The following is a 19,886-nucleotide window of genomic DNA, read 5'->3' on the forward strand; positions in this document are numbered from 1 at the left end:
ACAATAGAAACTAAAGAATCAAATAACTAGAATAAATCTAACCAAGGATGTAAAGGACATGTACATGGAAAACTACAAGCCATCACTAAAAGTAATTAAAGAAGACCTAAATAAGTGGAAGGAAATTCCATTCCATATTCAGACTGGAAGACTAATATCATTAAGTTGTCAATACTACTCAAAGAAATTTACTGATTCAATGCAGTTCCAATCAAATTTCCAACAACCCTCTTTGGAGAAATGGAAAATGCAATCATCAAATTTATATGGAAGAGCAAAGGGCCCCCATTTGCTAAAGTCATCTTGAAAAAGAAGAATGAAGTTGGAGGATGTTACGGTGCCCGCGAGTTAAAGTACGAGACAGCTAAACAGAATATTTGAAGAGCCTTTATTAGCCGGCTGGCGGCTGCTCACTGTCACTCCGCGCAGGGAGTTCAGTAAGCAGCCCTGACCTGTGTGTGCTGGTGCCTTATATAGACAGAAACCATATCCTGGAAACGCAAGCAAGCTATTTTAACAGAAGCAGAGTTGGCAGTTAGCTATTGGTTACAAAAGACAATTTAGCAAGGTTTAGCTAAGAAACATTTCACAAAAAGTTTCACTTGGTACTGGTGCAGTTATTGATACAAAAAGTTTCACTTGGAACTGGTGCAGTTATTGATTGTTAAAGGGTTATGCTTGGCTGATGCGTGCAACTGCAAGTTTTACTCCCTAAAACGGAACAGTTTCACTCCCCCCTCCTCATGGCTTAATGCTGCTTATACAACATTTTTAGTTTGCAGAAGTTACAGACTGGGGGAGGGGACCCACAGGTTACAGATTACGGGGAGGGGGCCCACTTCAGAGGACTCACACTTTCTGATCTTAAAACTTATTGCAAAGACATAGTAATCAATATAGCATGGTACTGACACAAAGAGGGACATAAAAACAAATGGAATAGAATTGAGAGTTCAGAAATCAATTCTCACCTTTATGGCCAACTGATTTTTGACAAACTGGCAAAGACCACTTTGTTCAGAAAGAAGAGTCTTTTCAATAAATGGTGCTGAGAAAACTGGATCTCCATTTGAAAATAAAGCAGGAGACTCCTACCTCACACCATTTATAAAAATCAACTCAAAATGGATCAAATACCTTAATATAAGAACTAGAACTGTCAAACTCCCAGAAGAAAACATAGGGAAGCATCTTCAGGTTCTTGTGTTAGGCAATGGTTTCTTACACTTTACACCCAAAGCACAAACAACAAAAGAAATAACAGGTAAATGGGACCTCATCAAAATTAAGCTTTATTCCTCAAAGGACTTTATCATGAAAGAAAAAAGACAACCTACAAAATGGTAGAAAGTATTTGGACATCACATATTTGATGTAGGATTAATATCCAGAATATATAAAGAACTTCTTCAAATCAACAAGAAGACAACAAGCAAACCATTTAAAAAATGGGCAAAGGACATCTCTCCAAAAAGGATATACAAATGGCCAGAAAGCTCATGAAAAGATGCTTATCATCATTAGCCATCAGGGAAATGCAAATTAAATCACAATGAGTTACTATTTCACATCCATTAGAATGGCTGCCTATCCTATGGGAAGGAATGCAGAGAAATATGAACATTCATACATACTGGTGACAGTGTAAAATGGTTCAGCTACTGTGGAAGACTGTTTAGCAGTTCCTCAGAAAACCAAGTATAGAATTACCATATGACCCAGCAATCCCACTACTAGGGATATATCCAAAAGAATTGAAGGCAGGGGCTCGAACGGATATTTCCACAGCATTATTCATAGCAGCATTATGCACAATTGCCAAAAGATGGAAGCAATCCAAATGTCCATTAACTGATGAATAGATAAATAAAATGTGGTATATACATTCAATGGAATATTATTCAGTCATAAAGGAAATGAAGTTCTGATACAGGCGACAACACAGATGAACTGGAAGACATGTTAAGTGAAATAAAATTAGAATGAGCAAATTCAGTCAGAATCTAGAATATGGGTTATCAGGGGATGGGGTGGGTACAGGGAATGTGAAGTTAAGGCTCAAACTGTATAGGATTCCTCTTTGGAGAGATGGAAATGTTCTGGTAATAGATGTTGGGGATGGTAGCAAAACATTGTGAACACAATTAACAGCACTGTAATATATATGTCAATGTGATTAAAGGGGGAATTGTTAGATTATATATATGATAACAGAATAAAAATTTTTTAAAATTCATGGAACTGCACTACATAAACAGTGAACCCTAAGTTAAACAATGGACTTTAATTAGTAGTACAATTATAAAAATGTGCTAACAAACATACCTCACCAATGCAAGGCATTGGTGGTGGGACAGTATATGTGGGAATCCCATTTTATGCATGATTGTTTTGTAAACCCGCAACTTCTCTAATAAAGAAAAAAAATAAAGTATTAATTATGTAATATAGTGTTACTGCATTTAACTAGTGAAAACAGCTCCACAGTACTGTATTTTATTTAGGTGAAGATTTGTGGGGAGCATAATATTTCTAAATTATGTAATACCCTATTATAGCTGCAGTTCATATAAGAGCTATCTTGATAGGAAGTACAATTCAAAGGTCAAAAAATAATTTTAAAATGTTTATACTTTGATTCCCTTTTCTGGAAGGACATCAGTGACCTATATTTGTGATGGCCTCCCTATTATCCCCCAGCAACACTTCTATTAAACCTCTTTTCCCTTCTCTTGAACATTCTCACAAACTGCATGCACTAAGTGCCCGTTTTTCACCATTCCCTAAAATGTCATACTTCCCATTTGCCTCTTTGCCGTCTATTGCTCTCTTCCTTTTTCCCCGGTTGTGTAGCAGAAGGACTTAGATGCCAGTCTGAAAAAGGCAAAACTCACCTTTTCCAGTTGAAGTGGAGATAACTCTCAAACTGGCTTGATAGATTGAATTATGAACCCCAGTTTAAATATGTTCTTAATCTTAATACTCATTCCTGTGGGTGTGAACCCATTGTAAATAGGAACTCTTGAAAATGTTATTTTCAGTTAAGGTGTGGCCCAACTGAATGAGGTTAGGTCTTAATCTGAGATTACTGCATGCTTAGTAAGACGATGAAATTTAGACATAGTTTGAGAAAGCTATGGATGTTTTTTGATTGTTATATGGAAGTTCATTGAGTGATTAGGTGCAAACACAGGTAGCCAGCTAGCTGAGAATGCATGAAAGGACAGCTTTCTTAGATCAGAGGCCCTGGGAGGGACAGAGAGGAGAATGAAGGCAGAAGAGAGGCCTACTGGGCTTACCTCACCTAGGGTCCTGAGAGTGTCCATGAAGGAGTGGGGAAAGAAGCACTTGTGGGTGGTGGGCTCTTGCCTCTATTATTATCCAGAGGGGAGTGGTAGGGATTTCCCATGGATCCTGGAGATTGGAGGTTTCAGACTATAGGGCATGAAAAGCAGAGGTGACAAGGGCCATTTGGAGGGCAAATGAGGGCAGCTTCTTACCATCCAAGCTTGATGGAGATAGAGACCTTGCTAGTAAATTATGTAGCCCTAAAGGGAAAGAGGCCATTTGGAGAAGTGGCAAGAACTGTTCAGAGAAAAAGCAGCAGGGATCATTTGGTAAAACTAAGGGCAGCTCTTATCTTTCAGACCGTATGGAGGTAGGTCCTGTTAGTCATTGTTATGCCCAGGTCAGGATTAATTGGAGTGGTCGCTCAAAGGGAAATTTATGACTAAGCCAGGCAGGATGATGAGGCAACAAATATAATTTCCTATATGCTTTTACAATGGAAAGGAGCCAGAAGCCAGAAGTCAGCAGGAGCCAGAAGAGAAAGGAGAGGACATTGCCATGTGATGGGAAAGCCAAGTAACTCTAAGTATTGGGGGCAAGCCAGCACCAGAACACTACCAAACCCAGGAGAAAGTGTTTTCATACAAAATGATCTTTCATCAGATGTTTTGTATGAAAGATCAGAACAACATATATCCTTGACTGCCTGCCAATATACATGTTGAAAAATAGTGACCACAAGATTGCATCTTGAAAGGACATGCTTTTGTCCATGTATGTGTGTGTGTGTGGGGGGGGGGTAGAAATTTGTGCAGAAGGGGTAGGGAGAGACACACAGGAACACACACTGAGAGAGGGAATGTACTCTAACCCATCTTTTAGAAAAATCCCATCAGCTGTAACAGTGGAGAAGAAAATATAAACTTAGGGTGTTATTTATATTGATGAGAAGGCACTATTTGTTTTTAGTAGTTCACATGGCTAATGTAATTGTGTTCCTGAAATGCAAGGATTTGAAATTCCATATATTTAAAATGAAACATCCTTGAAAACTTTTTTCAGGAAAAACTCTCAACAATTTTTAAAGAAGTAGAGGATACTAAAACTAAAACAATTATTTTACAAGACAAAATAAGTCAGTTGGATGAGGAATTGAAATCAAAAGAAGAAGACAAAAATATATTGGATCAGATACTTGAAACTTTAAAGTAAGTGCTTAAAACTTATCAGCATAATAGGTATTTTAGTATATTATTTATAAAAGAGTTAAGTTAAAATTATTCTTAACATGGTCCATATTTGCTATCCATAATTTTATGTGAAATATACATATGATATTTGATAATATTGATCTACAAAAGCATAATCCTAAAGAGCTTTCATTCTTCATTACTCCCCTGGGTTTATTATTATTTGAATAACTGAGAATGGTTTTCCTTCTCTAAGCACCTGGATTTTATTCTTTATGATATTCCTAATCTTTTCCACTAATTCCAGTATTTCTCACTTACATGCTTATAACTTATGGTTTTCACTGAACATTTTTTTATAAGTTTAGAGCTATGGCTTAGAAATAGTTATTCTACAAAACTTCATGTAATTTATGCACACTTCTTGTCTTCATCAACCTCTTATCATCAGTCTGGAGCACACCAGAATAGTGTAAGGCCTTTCGCTAAGGTTTAAAATGCATCCCATAAACCCTCACTTAGAACTTACTCTAACTTTACTCCTCTTGGTTCTTATTTTCTATTTTATAATACATTAAGAACAAGGCTGGGGTGACTATCAGAGGAATATGCATTGGTCTTATGTAAAGTGATAGTTTGATTAAATATTGAAGGCTAATACAAGCTTATCAAAATCATAATTCTTGAGAGATACACAGTGTCAGGAAAACAGTTATGCTCAGCCGGATACCATATACCTTAATGGATTCAAGTCACTGCATTCAACAAGGATTTGTTTAGCTATTACCATAGGATAAAACCTTATTTTCAAAATGTTTATGAAGTTTTATCTGAAAAAGGCTAAATTATATTCAGTGTATCATGTAATAAAGCAAGGAAACATCATTTACTTTGTAAGATATTTTTTCCACATTTTAAAATCTGACCAGAACATTTTGGAACTCAAAGGTATAACACTAAAATAATATAATTTACCCTAAGTTTATAAAGATATAATTCAGGAGCTGATGGAAATTCTTTTTCTTCAGGCTTCTGAGCATTTCAATCCTAATGTCTTATTCCGTACTGTGGCTGGATTGTATTGCCTCTCAGAGAAGAGTGATGGGTCAATCTCCCGTCTAAACCTTATAAAATTCTGCCTTCCCAAGTAAAGGGAGAAAAAGAATAAACCAATATTGTGGTATTATTTAAAATCTATTAATTCACAGTGATGGTGGATAATATCAAGTATTATTTATAGCTTCCATTGATAGCTTTCCTAATGTGCAAGAGACATTGCTGGGAGAGCTAGGTACTTTATATCATTTAATTCTCACAGGAAATTCTTAAGTTATGTAATATTTCCATATGAATGCTGAGAAGGCAGAGGCTCTTGGAAATTTAATGATTGCTTTAATATCGCAGAGCTAATTAGTGGTAGAGCTAGCTCCAATTTAGGACTGTATCATTCCAAAGTGTGTGCTTTTTCAACTCTCTGTACTGAGTCCCTGAACTAGGATTGGAAAGCAAGATTACTGCAGATAAGATGTATTATGAATAATCTCATATTATCTACAGGTGACTATATCAAGTTAATAATTATTTATTAAGAACCCATGGTTTGCATAGAGCAAGGCACCAAGAAGGATAAAGAAATGGAAGCTGAGAAAGTGTGCCTGAAAGTGTCTGAAGAACTTTTTAGAGGGACAATCTGTCACATACAAATCAATTAATATACAGTGATAAAAAAATGACAATCAAAGCTACCCTTGGCTCTTACAACTGTTTCTTAATTAGGAAGTGCAAGGATTCACAACTAGCTGCGTAAGAAAGTTTGCTCTTTTAGTCATTATGGGGAAGTAAACATAATTTGCATGCATGTATATACAGATATGATTATACATAATATTCACATTTGTGTAAATATAATGTATATGAATGTATATACTATACATAAAGGCTCTATTGAATATAATTCAATCTCAAAATCCTTTGGGTAGAGACCAGGGTATAAGTGTTAAAAGATACAATGAGAGTGGTGTTTGCAGGAGCATCAATGAAAGCCTTACATTTTTGGTCATACTAGCCTTTCCCTGTATGAATTTATGGTTCCCTATGTTCCACAGTATTAATATTAGTGAATACTTGGTTAGAACATCATGTGAGAATTCTGGATGCTGTAAGAATGATGAAGTAGAGAAAAACAAGGGGTTTAGAGCAAGACAAAACTGGATTTGCATTCTGTTTCTGTCATTTACCATTTGTGTTTGCATAAGCAACTTAAATATGCTGAAGTTCAGGTTCCTCATCTGTAAATGGCTATAATTATGATTACTTCATAGAGCTATTGTATTAAATGAGATGTTATATTCAAAGCACCATAACATTTTAGCTCCTCAAAATGTATTAGTTCTACTGTCTTTATAGCTTATTGTGCAACTGTTTCAATGTTCTATATCAATAGATATGACAACTATGGGGGTGGCCTAAGACTGTGTTTATCCTTTGCAGCTCTGCTTATTCTTGATGCTGGGTTGCCATTTGTATTAGCAGTCAGGGATCTACAGAGAAACAGAACCAACAGGATATTTATACTCATATTCAAACTCATATTAAGATTCATTTAAAAAGATTTATTTTTAAGGGATTGGCTCACAAGATTATGGGAGTTGGCAAGTCTGAAATCTAAGGGCGGGCTGGCAGGCTGGCAGACTGGAAATTTTGGTTAAGGGTGATATTGCAGTCTTGAATCCATAACCCATAGGGGAGGCCATCAGGTTGAAAATTCAGAGAGGAATAGGTGGTGTAGTTTTGAGGCAGAATGTCTTTGTTTTTTTCCTGGAAATCTCAGTTCTCTGCTCTTAATACCTTCAACTGGTTGTCGAAGTTAATCCTGTCTATAAAATACCTCCACAGCAATATCTAGGCCAGTATTTGACCAAACTGGACACTATAACCAGTCAAATTGACACACTCACTGCTCAACTATGGCAATTAATTTTATTGATAATTAATTTCTAAGTGTGCTTGTTTTTGCCAGTATTTTCTTCATCACTTTATGATGCTTTTGCTACCAGTATTGTTTTTATGTAAACAACTTCTGATTTCATCGTAAAAAAATTCTCATTTTACCTCTGTATCATGATGCATTTAACAGCACATGACCAACTACATTCTCTTCATTAATCACCCCCCTCCCCCATTCACACATCAGCTTAAACAATAGGGAAATGTATTGTCTTATGTAAGAGGAACTAGGGACTCATTCTTTTTTCTCTCTCCATTATGACTTTAGTCAACAAATCAGAAAACGTGACTCCTTGTTCATGTTTATCGGGTGTAAGCTTCTTCTACATGGAATAAGGTTCTTCCCTTTCATCTTATGGTGCCATCTTAATATATATATTCACTCCTGGACAATTGACCATGTGCTGATGGCTTAACCTAATCAGAATGTATCCATGCAGTTACATGGCTGTATGGAGGAGAAGTTCTGTTAGAATAATAACACAACAGAAAGATGCTGGGTAGGCAACCAAGATAATCCACTAAATTTCTCCATAGATTTTCTTCCACCTGGATCATTTAGATGTAGCTCTATGGAGGTAGTTGGCTTTTGGAAGGGTTAAGGAAATTTTTCCAAGGCCCTTCGGCTCTAAGATCTTTCCATCTGTTTTTTTGAAAATATATTAAATTAATTTTGGAAAATGCAATATAAATTAATTGGTGGAAAATACAATGCTTTCTTTATAGGGAAAAATTTTTAACTATGAGATATAAAAAAGAGCATGCACAAGCTGTGTTTGATCAGTACATCAGTGAGAAAAAAGCCTGTGAAGAGAGACTCTATGAAGAACGACAGAGATTTATAGTGCTCCATTCCATGAGGCTAAACACTCTGGCAGAAATTCAAGTGAGTATTACTTTTGGACTGTTTTAAAATGAAAGAAATATAGTGCTAGTCCAATTACCTAGTTTAAGGCACTCATTTTTCATTCATAAATTTATTAGCATAAAAACATGTAACTTTTCATTTTTCTTCTAAGAAATTATAATTTATTTTTACAGCATACAGTATAGTACTTTTTAATGTATTTTATGTGCACTCTCATTTTATCATTGCACCTTGTTTTATTTTGAAGACTACATTTAAAGATGTAGGCTATATTTATTCTAGACCATTTTTATGTTTTTAATGGAAGATGTGAGAATAATTATTTTTAATTCTGAAAAAAAACATATTTTGAATTTTTAACCAACCGCTCTTTTGAAAAATAAGAATATTTCATGTTCTTTCTCTTTAGAAAAATTTGCATAATGTTTTAATTGCACTGTAAATTTACTAGTTAGAAATGGAAATTCTATGAAAAAATGTGACTTTTTATATCAGAATTTTTACCAATCAAGTTTTATAAAGCTATATTCAACTTTTTATATAAAATATAAATTATATTCATTTTAGTTAAATTATTCCTATCACATTTTACATTTTGTGATAGTTTTTGTTACTTTTAATTGCAATGAATAATAATATCCTAAGTTTGAATTCATTTAGAAATATAACATTTTTGAGAGAGACAATGGGAAAATTTTCCTATTTCACATTCTTTGTTCTTTATATATTTGATTATGAGCTATTTTACTTTCTGCAGTTTTTAGATTTTCAAGTCTATGCTATTAATAAAAAAAGATTAATTTGAAACAAATGTGCATTGAATAAACACGTATTTGAGTGAATGAATATGCCATCTTTAATGCTATTGCTGTGATCTCTCATATAAGGAAATTATTTTAAAAAGTAAAAAAACAATACTTTTTATTAATAATGGTGCCAAGTAACAGTCTTCCATTTTAAATGTGGCCATTATATAGGGAAATATATGTATATGTGTATATGAATATATGTATAGAGAGACAGAGAGAGATTGATTTAGAAATATGGAAATAATAGCTGCCATCTAGTGGCAATAAATGATGCCTCCTCTTGTAGTTCCTAGAACTTTGAGGGCTGAGTTTCCAATATGTGAGGTATGAATGGACTGGGAAAACTTTGACTCAAATGCAAGCCCTCAAAATGAGGAGGCTTAAATTATTTACTTTTTTTTTAAATATCATTCCCCACATTATATTTTGTCACAGCAGTAGGATTAGTTGTTTGAGTTCAGCCACATTTCCAATAGTGCTGGTGCTGAGAACACAGTGGGATCTCAATAACCATTCATTGACTGGCATTTCAACACTTTAATGGAACAGTGATAATTAGTGAAATCGCAAGATATGGTCAGCAGGAGAGAGACGAATGAAAGTCCTGCATAACTAGCCTTTAAATAATTGAGATTTGTATTTCTTTTCATCAAAAATGTTGTCCTTGCCTTCCCATTCTGAAGTGTACACATTCCAGCCCCTTGAAAATATCACATTTCATTTCCTTTCTTAGCACTAATCTGTACCTGAATTTGTGTTTTTTTTTTCATTTGTTTTCACTTGTTGGTTTCTGCCTCACTCCTGCTATAATGTATTCTCTAGGGGCAGGGAATATTCTGTTTCATTATTCTCTGGATCCCAAAAGCTCAGAACTATGCCTGGCACAGAGGAGGCAGTCAGTAAATTCTTGTTGAAAGAACAAATGGATGGATGGATGAACAAATGCTTTTTTGATTATTTGGCTATTCATATTCCTGTGTATCTCTGTCCTTAATAATATATGAGAAATTTTCCACCCAGTCTGGTCCTTCTAGGTCAATATGGTTAAATTGTCTATTGCTTTCTAGCAGTTAAGGGCTCTGTTAAATACCTCAAAATTATGCTTCTTAAATAATCTAGAATTTATATGAAATTATTTCATCAGTTGCTTGGATAGCTTTTTGTTATGCATTTACCTTTTGTGGTTAGAAGCATAGAGTTTGAACATGCAGGGTTTAGACATTGATAAGACTCATCCTTAAGTGAGGCTATTTATATATGAATTTTGGACTGGCAATTATCCACCATTTTTAGCTTATTTTTTTTTTTAACTACCTAGAGGCATATATTTCAATTTTGGGTTGTAGTTCCTTTCAGTTTTTCTATTTATTGGTATTTTTTCTATATAGCTGTAATAAAGCTATAAATAGACTTTTGATATTATGATTTTTTTCAGATAACATTAATTTACCAATGGGCTGATACTTTTGGAATGCTATTTCCCACTGCAGAATCCCAGTATAAATATATGTTTTCTTTTTTCATTGATTAAAAGAATTTATTATGCGTTTCCAGCCATCAAATGGCATTCCTAAAAATTCCTTAATTGGTTATGGTTCATTAAAATTTTAATACATTACTGGATTCAATTTGCTACCATTTAATTTAGAATATCTATTGGTCTATAGTTATATTTTGTACTTTGTTGAAGATATTGATATCAAAGACTTACTAGAGTTTGAAAATGAAGTAGAAAGCTTTTCTTCTTTTATGTTATATTAAATAATATGAAGGATTTCAGTTCCTTAAAAGCTTGAATAAATGCTTCCAAGATACTATAAGTTCTGTGAAGGATCTGAAATGTCACCCTGCTTGTAAGCTAATAAGATAACTTGCCACATTTTCACAAATGTTGGCAAAAGACATGAGACTCCTGAGTGAGAGACAAGGGGCTTTATTACTCACTGCATAGCAGGCAGCATGAGCTTCACATTGGTTTGCCTTGCCTCAAAGACTGATGGAGGTGAGGTGAAGCAGCTCAGGTGGTTGCTCCATACACAGTGGATTTTTATCACAGCTGATGAACACTGGACTTGGGAAATCCCCAACTTTACGAGGGGGTTGCTAGAAAACTTGCTCATCATTTGTCCTGGAGGGAGACATTATCTTCACTATACAAACATCCTTGAAAAGCTGGTTCTGAGTCAAAGCTTACACAATAAGTATAGATACCTCATGGCAAGTTGTACCCCAGCAGATAATATCTGAACCTGGTTCTCTTCTCAAGAGAAACATTTTAAGAATTTATTCAATTTCTTCTTTGGTTTCTGCATGATTGTTTTATTATTAAATTTTTTAGTTAATGTTGGAAAGCTACATTTTTCTTGAAAAGATCATTTTAACAAAGTTTTCAAATGTATTATCATGTAGTTGTATAGAGCATATTTTTTTCATCTCCTCTCCTGTATTTTTACCACTTTTCTTATGCATTAGTTTTTCTTAACTTTTTTCCTTGATTAGCCTTGCAGAAGGTTTACCTTTTTTCTTCATGCTTCAAACTTCGAGTTATTTATGAAGATTGATTATTTTTGTTTTTAATTAATTGATTTTATTTTTTTTCGTTATTTCCTTTGATTTGCATAACTTTTTTATTTTGCCTTTTTTTTAAGAAACTTGAGTTGACAATTTTGGTTCATTCTTTGTTATTTAATAATGAAAAATAAACTTTTAAATTTATCAAATATCCTCTGAATGCAATTTTAACACTTTTACTATATAGTGTTCTCGTGTTAAAGTTTTTACTTTCACATTGACCCAATCACAATCTGAAAAATTTAGCTGCCTAAATTCCTTTTAAGGAAATGTTCCTTTTAAGGTTAAAACAAAACAAAACAAAACAAAAAACAGTACATAAAAAAGTAAAAGAAATCATTATTTAGACTATTTCATCTCCATCTGGTTGGGAGCAGCAGTTAGTGGGTGTTATTTAAATTTCTGTTAAATGGTCTTTGTTCAACTTGCATGTGTTCACCAAATATAACCATTGCAGTTTTTGCTCAATAGATAATTATCGAGCAAAGAAATTAATGAAAAGTTTAGTTCAATCTGATTAATTATACTTTTCACATCATAAAAGTTCTTATTAGTCTACTTCATCTGCCCTAGACTATTAGTGATATAGTGAAATTCCCCACTCAAGTTATTTCTGTGGGTTTTGCCTTATTTATTTGTGGGTCATTTTATTCAGTGTATACAGTGTCATGATTATTAAATGACTATTTTGGGTTGTAATTTTAAAATAAAGTGCCAGTTTTCTCCAGTGTAACTTTTTTTTAAACATTTTTTTTTATTTTGAAATAAATTCAAAGTTATAAGAACAGTTGCAAAAACAATACTAACCCCATACACAGAATTCCATCATACCCTGACCCCCCTCCCCCGATAGCTCAATCCACCAACTTTAACATGCTGTCACATCACTATTTCTTTCCCTCCCTCCCTGTCTATCATCCATCGTCTATTGCTCTGTCTTCTGAACATATGACAGCTAGCTGCACACATCCTTGAACATACTCTATAATTCATGTATACACTTCCCATGAACAAGAACATTCTTTTATGCAATCCCATTAAGCGCAGCTAAGAAGTACAAGAGATTCAACAATGATACAAAGCTTACATTCTATATTTCCTTTTCCTTATGTCTCAACTGTGTCCCTTTGAGCCACCTGTCCTCCATCCTCCAATCCCATCCAAGTTCATCCTTGGCATTCAATTGTCATCTATTTAGACTGTCTTTTTTTTTTTTTTTTTCAGTTGTGGAAATATATATACAGCCTAAATCTTCTCATTCCACCCCCTCCCTAGCCTTCCATTAGTGGGATTAATCACCTTTAGAATGTTGTAATGCTCTTTCCCACCATCCATTACTAGAAAATTCCCTTCACTTCAAACAGCAACCCTATACTCATTTCTTAACTCCCCATTGTTCATTCCCCCATTTCTCTTAACCCAAACTCTACTTTTCATCTCTATGGTTATATTCTCTGATAATTTCTTTGTGTTTACTGTGGGGCTTAAAATTAACCTCTTAAATCCATAACAATCTTGTTTTTCTTTGATACCACCTTCACTTCAATAGGACACATAAACTATGTTCCTATACTCCTGCATTCCCCCACCTTTATATAGTTGTCTAAAATTACATATTTTACATTGAGTTCAAAACCACTGATTTGTCATTAGAGTTTGTGTATTTTATATCATGTAGGAAGTAAATAGTGGAATTACAGTTCAAAAATTATTGACTTCTATTTGTATTCCATTGTGGTTGGAGAATGTGCTTTGAGTATATTCAATTTTTTTTTTTTTAATTTCTTGAGGCTTGTTTTATGTCCCAGCTTATGGTCCCTTCTGGAGAAAGATCCATGATCACTAGAGAAAAATGAGTGTGCTGGTGATTTGGGATGTAAGGTACTATATATGTCTGTTTAAATTCTCTACATCTCTTTCTCCTTTCTTTGTTTCTCTGTTGGTAGGGCTCCCTTTAGAATCTGAAGTAGGGCAGGTCTTTTATTGGCAATCTCTCTCAGCATTTGTTTGTCTGTGAAAAATTTAAGCTCTCCCTCAAATTTGAAGGAGAGTTTTGCTGGATAAAGTATTCTTGGCTGGAAATTCTTCTCTCTCAGAATTTTAAATATGTCATGCCACTGCCTTCTCACCTCCATGGTGGCCGCTGAGTAGTCACAACTTAGTCTTATGTTGTTTCCTTTGTATATGGTGAATTGCTTTTCTCTTGCTGCTTTCAGAACTTGCTCCTTCTCTTCAGTATTTGAGAGTCTGATCAGAATATGTCTCAGAGTGGGTTTATTTGGATTTATTCTATTTAGAGTTCGCTGGGCATTTATGCGTTGTGTATTTATATTGTGTAGAAGGTTGGGGAGGTTTTCCCCAACAATTTCTTTGAATACTTTTTCTAGATCTTTACCCTTTTCTTCCCCTTCTGGGACACCAGTGAGTCTTAAGTTTGGACATTTTATTTTATCTATCATATCCCTGAGATCCACTTCGATTTTTTTTATTTTTTTCTCCATTCTTTCTTTTATTCTTTCATTTTCTGTTCTGTGGACTTCTAGGACACTGAGACATTGTTCAACTTCTTCTAGTCTTGTATTGTGAATATCCAGAGTCTTTTTAATTTGGCCAACAGTTTCTTTTATTTCCATAAGATCTTCTATTTTTTTATTTACTCTTGCAATGTCTTCTTTATGCTCTTCTAGGGTCTTCTTTATGTCACTTACATCCTGGGCCATGGTCTTCTTGATGTCCTTTAAATCCTTTGCCATGTTTTGTTCCTCGATTGCAGTTCTTTGATTAATTGTGTGAGGTACTGTGTCTCTTCCGATATCTTGATTTGTGTGTTAGAGTTGGATTCTCCATATTGTCTGGTTTTATCATATGCATTAAGATTTTCTGTTGTTTTTGGCCTCTTGGCATTTGCTTTGCTTGATAGGGTACTTTCAAGTTGTAAAAAAAAATACCTATCTAATTTTTCAGAAACACAGTTTGGTGGCGTACATTTTCTCTAACTAACCAGCATATGGCATCTGTGAGTCACCTATACCCCTCAAGTCAGTTCTCCACCTTGTCCCCACAGTGTGTGGGGAAATGATTCTTGTGGGGTTCAGTTGGAGAACTCAGTTTGGGTGTGTTGCTGGAGCCGTCTGCCCTGAATGTGGGGCATGTGTATGGGTGGCCAGGGAGGAAGCTTTAATATTCAAATCCCCCAGGTTCCAGGAGATTCAAGGCCGCTGCAAGAGTCTAAGCCTTCATTTCATTTCAGTCCCAGACCCTCTCTCTCACTGTCCCACAAACCACCGGACTTGGTGTGGTGCCCCTGGGTTCTTCGAGCAGGTACCCCCGCCCAGCCGCGATCCTCCAAGACCTCTGCCGAGGGAATGCCGTGCTGCATCACCAGTGCGTGCCATCCTCAAGGGAAGCCCCGGGCCACCAGGCCGTGCCGGAGAGCTTTCAGCCTTTTGCAAAGATGTCCAAATGGGGCATCTCAACACCCCCCTCCTCGCACAGTTCCTTCTTTCCAGCTCTGGGACAACTGGCAGGGCTCTAGGCTGTGGGCACAGCCCCGGGCAGGAGTTTATCCAGCCCTCCGGGGAGCCAGCTGCAAGCCATGGGTTCCTTTCAGCTTCCAACTCTCCCCTCCATTCCCCCAGCCCCAAGGGTATCTGCAGCAGGCTATCTTCCAGGCCAGATACCGAGAGGCCGGCCCAGCCCCCTCTTGCTGTGTTTTACTGCATGGTTCCCACTATCGCAGCTGCAGCCACTCCTGGGTTTTTCCCTTTTATTTATTTATTTTTTTTTTAAAAGAACCAGTCGGTCTCCAAACACCAAACCCTGGCTTCCCCAGACTGCTGCGCAGCTGCGGGTCTTCCGGCCAGCTTACTCACTCGTTTCAGAATGCAGACTCCCGGTTTCACCAAGTATACAGCCCCTGTGGAACTAGCAGACCTTGTCCAGCTGGTGCATCGCTATAACCGGTATTCTGGGTCACTTTCTGGCTTTTATCTAGGGTTTTTCACGGATGTTTTTTTTTGCCCTGTCTCACCTAGCCACCATCTTAGTTTCCCCTCCAGTGTAACTCTTTAATGTTAACATCAACTTTTCTGTGTTAGACTCATTTAATTTTGCATTCTATTTTCAACTCTTCTGGCTTAATTTTAGATGTGCTTTCTCTAAGCTTTAGATAGCAATATTTAGAATGATTTTGTTTTTGTTTTTTTTTTTTTAATGTTATAGTTGGGAGTTGGGTTTTATTTTTTTTTTTTTTTTTTTTTTTTTTACAAAACAAATCGTACTTTCGATTGTTTACAGTACCATTACATAGTTGTACATTCATCACCTAAATCAATCCCTGACACCTTCATTAGCACACACACAAAAATAACAAGAATAATAATTAGAGTGAAAAAGAGCAATTGAAGTAAAAAAGAACACTGGGTACCTTTGTCTGTTTGTTTCCTTCCCCTATTTTTCTACTCATCCATCCATAAACTAGACAAAGTGGAGTGTGGTCCTTATGACTTTCCCAATCCCATTGACACCCCTCATAAGCTACATTTTTATACAACTGTCTTCGAGATTCATGGGTTCTGGGTTGTAGTTTGATAGTTTCAGGTATCCACCACCAGCTACCCCAATTCTTTAGAACCTAAAAAGGGTTGTCTAAAGTGTGCGTAAGAGTGCCCACCAGAGTGACCTCTCGGCTCGTTTTGGAATCTCTCTGCCACTGAAGCTTATTTCATTTCCTTTCACATCCCCCTTTTGGTCAAGAAGATGTTCTCCGTCCCACGATGCCAGGTCTACATTCCTCCCCGGGAGTCATATTCCACGTTGCCAGGGAGATTCACTGCCCTGGGTGTCTGATCCCACGTAGGGGGGAGGGCAGTGATTTCACCTTTCAAGTTGGCTTAGCCAGAGAGAGAGGGCCACATCTGAGCAACAAAGAGGCATTCAGGAGGAGACTCTTAGGCACAAATCTAGGGAGGCCTAGCCTCTCCTTTGCAGCAACCATCTTCCCAAGGGTAAAACTTATGGTAGAGGGCTCAACCCATCAAACCACCAGTCCCCTATGTCTGTGGTCATGTTAGCAACCATGGAGGTGGGGTAGGCGAATACCCCTGCATTCTCCACAGGCTCCTCAAGGGGGAACTACATCTTTATTTTTCCTTGTTTTTCTTTCTTTCTTTTTTTTTTTTTTTTAACTTTCCCTTCTTTTTTAAATCAAGTGTAAGAAAAAAAAAGTTAAAAAGAAAACAAACATACAATAAAAGAACATTTCAAAGAGACCATAACAAGGGAGTAAGAAAAAGAAGACTAACCTAAGATAACTGCTTAACTTCCACCATGTTCCTACTTTACCCCAAGAAAGTTACATAATATAGCAACCTTTCTGTGAAATTGTTCCTACTATATCCATCAGAAATTAACAGATCATAGTCATTTCTGGGCATCCCCAGAACGTTAAATAGCTTATCTGTTCTTCTTGGAATATTGTTCCCCCTTCCTTAATTGCTCTCTACTGCTAGTTCCCCTACATTCTACATTATAAACCATTTGTTTTACATTTTTCAAAGTTCACATTAGTGGTAGCATATAATATTTCTCTTTTTGTGCCTGGCTTATTTCACTCAGCATTATGTCTTCAAGGTTCATCCATGTTGTCATATGTTTCACGAGATCGTTCCTTCTTACTGCCGCGTAGTATTCCATCGTGTGTATATACCACATTTTATTTATCCACTCATCTGTTGAAGGACATTTGGGTTGTTTCCATCTCTCGGCAATTGTGAATAATGCTGCTATGAACACTGGCGTGCAGATATCTGTTCGTGTCACTGCTTTCCGATCTTCCGGGTATATACCGAGAAGTGCAATCGCTGGATCGAATGGTAACTCTATATCTAGTTTTCTAAGGAACTGCCAGACTGACTTCCAGAGTGGCTGAACCATTATACAGTCCCACCAACAATGAATAAGAGTTCCAATTTCTCCACATCCCCTCCAGCATTTGTAGTTTCCTGTTTGTTTAATGGCAGCCATTCTAACCGGTGTTAGATGGTATCTCATTGTGGTTTTAATTTGCATCTCTCTAATAGCTAGTGAAGCTGAACATTTTTTCATGTGTTTCTTGGCCATTTGTATTTCCTCTTCAGAGAACTGTCTTTTCATATCTTTTGCCCATTTTATAATTGGGCTGTCTGTACTATTGTCATTGAGTTGTAGGATTTCTTTGTATATGCAAGATATCAGTCTTTTGTCAGATACATGGTTTCCAAAAATTTTTTCCCATTGAGTTGGCTGCCTCTTTGCCTTTTTGAGAAATTCCTTTGAGGTGCAGAAACTTCTAAGCTTGAGGAGTTCCCATTTATCTATTTTCTCTTTTGTTGCTTGTGCTTTGGGTGTAAAGTCTAGGAAGTGGCCGCCTAATACAAGGTCTTGAAGATGTTTTCCTACATTATCTTCTAGGAGTTTTATGGTACTTTCTTTTATATTGAGATCTTTCGTCCATTTTGAGTTAATTTTTGTGTAGGGGGTGAGGTAGGGGTCCTCTTTCATTCTTTTGGATATGGATATCCAACTCTCCCAGCCCCATTTGTTGAAAAGACCATTATGACTCAGTTCAGTGACTTTGGGGGCCTTATCAAAGATCAGTCGGCCATAGATCTGAGGGTCTATCTCTGAATTCTCAATTCAATTCCATTGATCTATATGTCTATCTTTGTGCCAGTACCATGCTGTTTTGGCAACTGTGGCTTTATAATATGCTTCAAAGTCAGGGAGTGTAAGTCCTCCCACTTCGTTTTTCTTTTTTAGAGTGTCTTTAGCAATTCGAGGCATCTTCCCTTTCCAAATAAATTTGATAACTAGCTTTTCCAAGTCTGCAAAGTAGGTTGTTGGAATTTTGATTGGGATTGCATTGAATCTGTAGATGAGTTTGGGTAGAATTGACATCTTAATGACATTTAGCCTTCCTATCCATGAACATGGAATATTTTTCCATCTTTTAAGGTCCCCTTCTATTTCTTTTAGTAGAGTTATGTAGTTTTCTTTGTATAGGTCTTTTACGTCTTTGGTTAAGTTTATTCCTAGGTACTTGATTTTTTTAGTTGGTATTGAAAATGGTATCTTTTTCTTGAGTGTCTCTTCAGTTTGTTCATTTCTAGCATATAGAAACATTACTGACTTATGTGCATTAATCTTGTATCCCGCTACTTTGCTAAATTTGTTTATTAGCTCTAGTAGCTGTATCGTCGATTTCTCAGGGTTTTCTAGATATAAGATCATATCGTCTGCAAACAATGACAGTTTTACTTCTTCTTTTCCAATTTGGATGCCTTTTATTTCTTTGTCTTGCCGGATTGCCCTGGCTAGCACTTCCAGCACAATGTTGAATAACAGTGGTGACAGCGGGCATCCTTGTCTTGTTCCTGATCTTAGAGGGAAGGCTTTCAGTCTCTCACCATTGAGTACTATGCTGGCTGTGGGTTTTTCATATATGCTCTTTATCATGTTGAGGAAGTTTCCTTCAATTCCTACCTTTTGAAGTGTTTTTATCAAAAAGGGATGTTGGATTTTGTCAAATGCTTTTTCAGCATCTGTTGAGATGATCAATTGATTTTTCCCTTTCGAGTTTTTAATGTGTTGTAATACATTGATTGTTTTTCTTATGTTGAACCATCCTTGCATGCCTGGAATGAACCCCACTTGGTCATGGTGTATGATATTTTTAATGTGTCTTTGGATTCGATTTGCAAGTATTTTGTTGAGGATTTTTGCATCTATATTCATTAGGGAGATTGGCTGGTAGTTTTCCTTTTTTGTAGCATCTTTGCCTGGTTTTGGTATTAGATTGATGTTAGCTTCATAAAATGAGTTAGGTAGTGTTCCCGTTTCTTCAATGTTTTGAAAGAGTTTGAGTAAGATTGGTGTCAGTTCTTTCTGGAAAGTTTGGTAGAATTCCCCTGTGAAGCCATCTGGCCCTGGGCATTTATTTGTGGGAAGATTTTTGATGACTGATTGGATCTCTTTGCTTGTGATGGGTTGGTTGAGGTCTTCTATTTCTTCTCTGGTCAGTCTAGGTTGTTCATATGTTTCCAGGAAATTGTCCATTTCTTCTACATTGTCCAGTTTGTTGCCATACAGTTGTTCATAATATCCTCTTATAATTTT

The 19,886-nt window shown here is 36.2% G+C and overlaps 1 protein-coding gene across 3 annotated transcripts in view; it reads left to right on the forward strand.

The window, feature by feature from the left end:
* CCDC178 (coiled-coil domain containing 178) overlaps window positions 1-19,886 on the forward strand; it is a 513,958-nt gene that overhangs the window by 192,763 nt on the left and 301,309 nt on the right. For all 3 annotated transcript variants that reach the window (XM_037806200.1, XM_037806202.1, XM_037806201.1), the window contains exons 17-18: window positions 4,351-4,496; window positions 8,211-8,370. In XM_037806200.1, coding sequence (XP_037662128.1) covers window positions 4,351-4,496; window positions 8,211-8,370 — 306 coding nt within the window. The remainder of the gene's footprint in view (window positions 1-4,350; window positions 4,497-8,210; window positions 8,371-19,886) is intronic.

This window comes from Choloepus didactylus, chromosome 16 (assembly GCF_015220235.1).
Source record: "Choloepus didactylus isolate mChoDid1 chromosome 16, mChoDid1.pri, whole genome shotgun sequence".
In the NCBI taxonomy this organism is placed as follows: domain Eukaryota; kingdom Metazoa; phylum Chordata; class Mammalia; order Pilosa; family Megalonychidae; genus Choloepus; species Choloepus didactylus.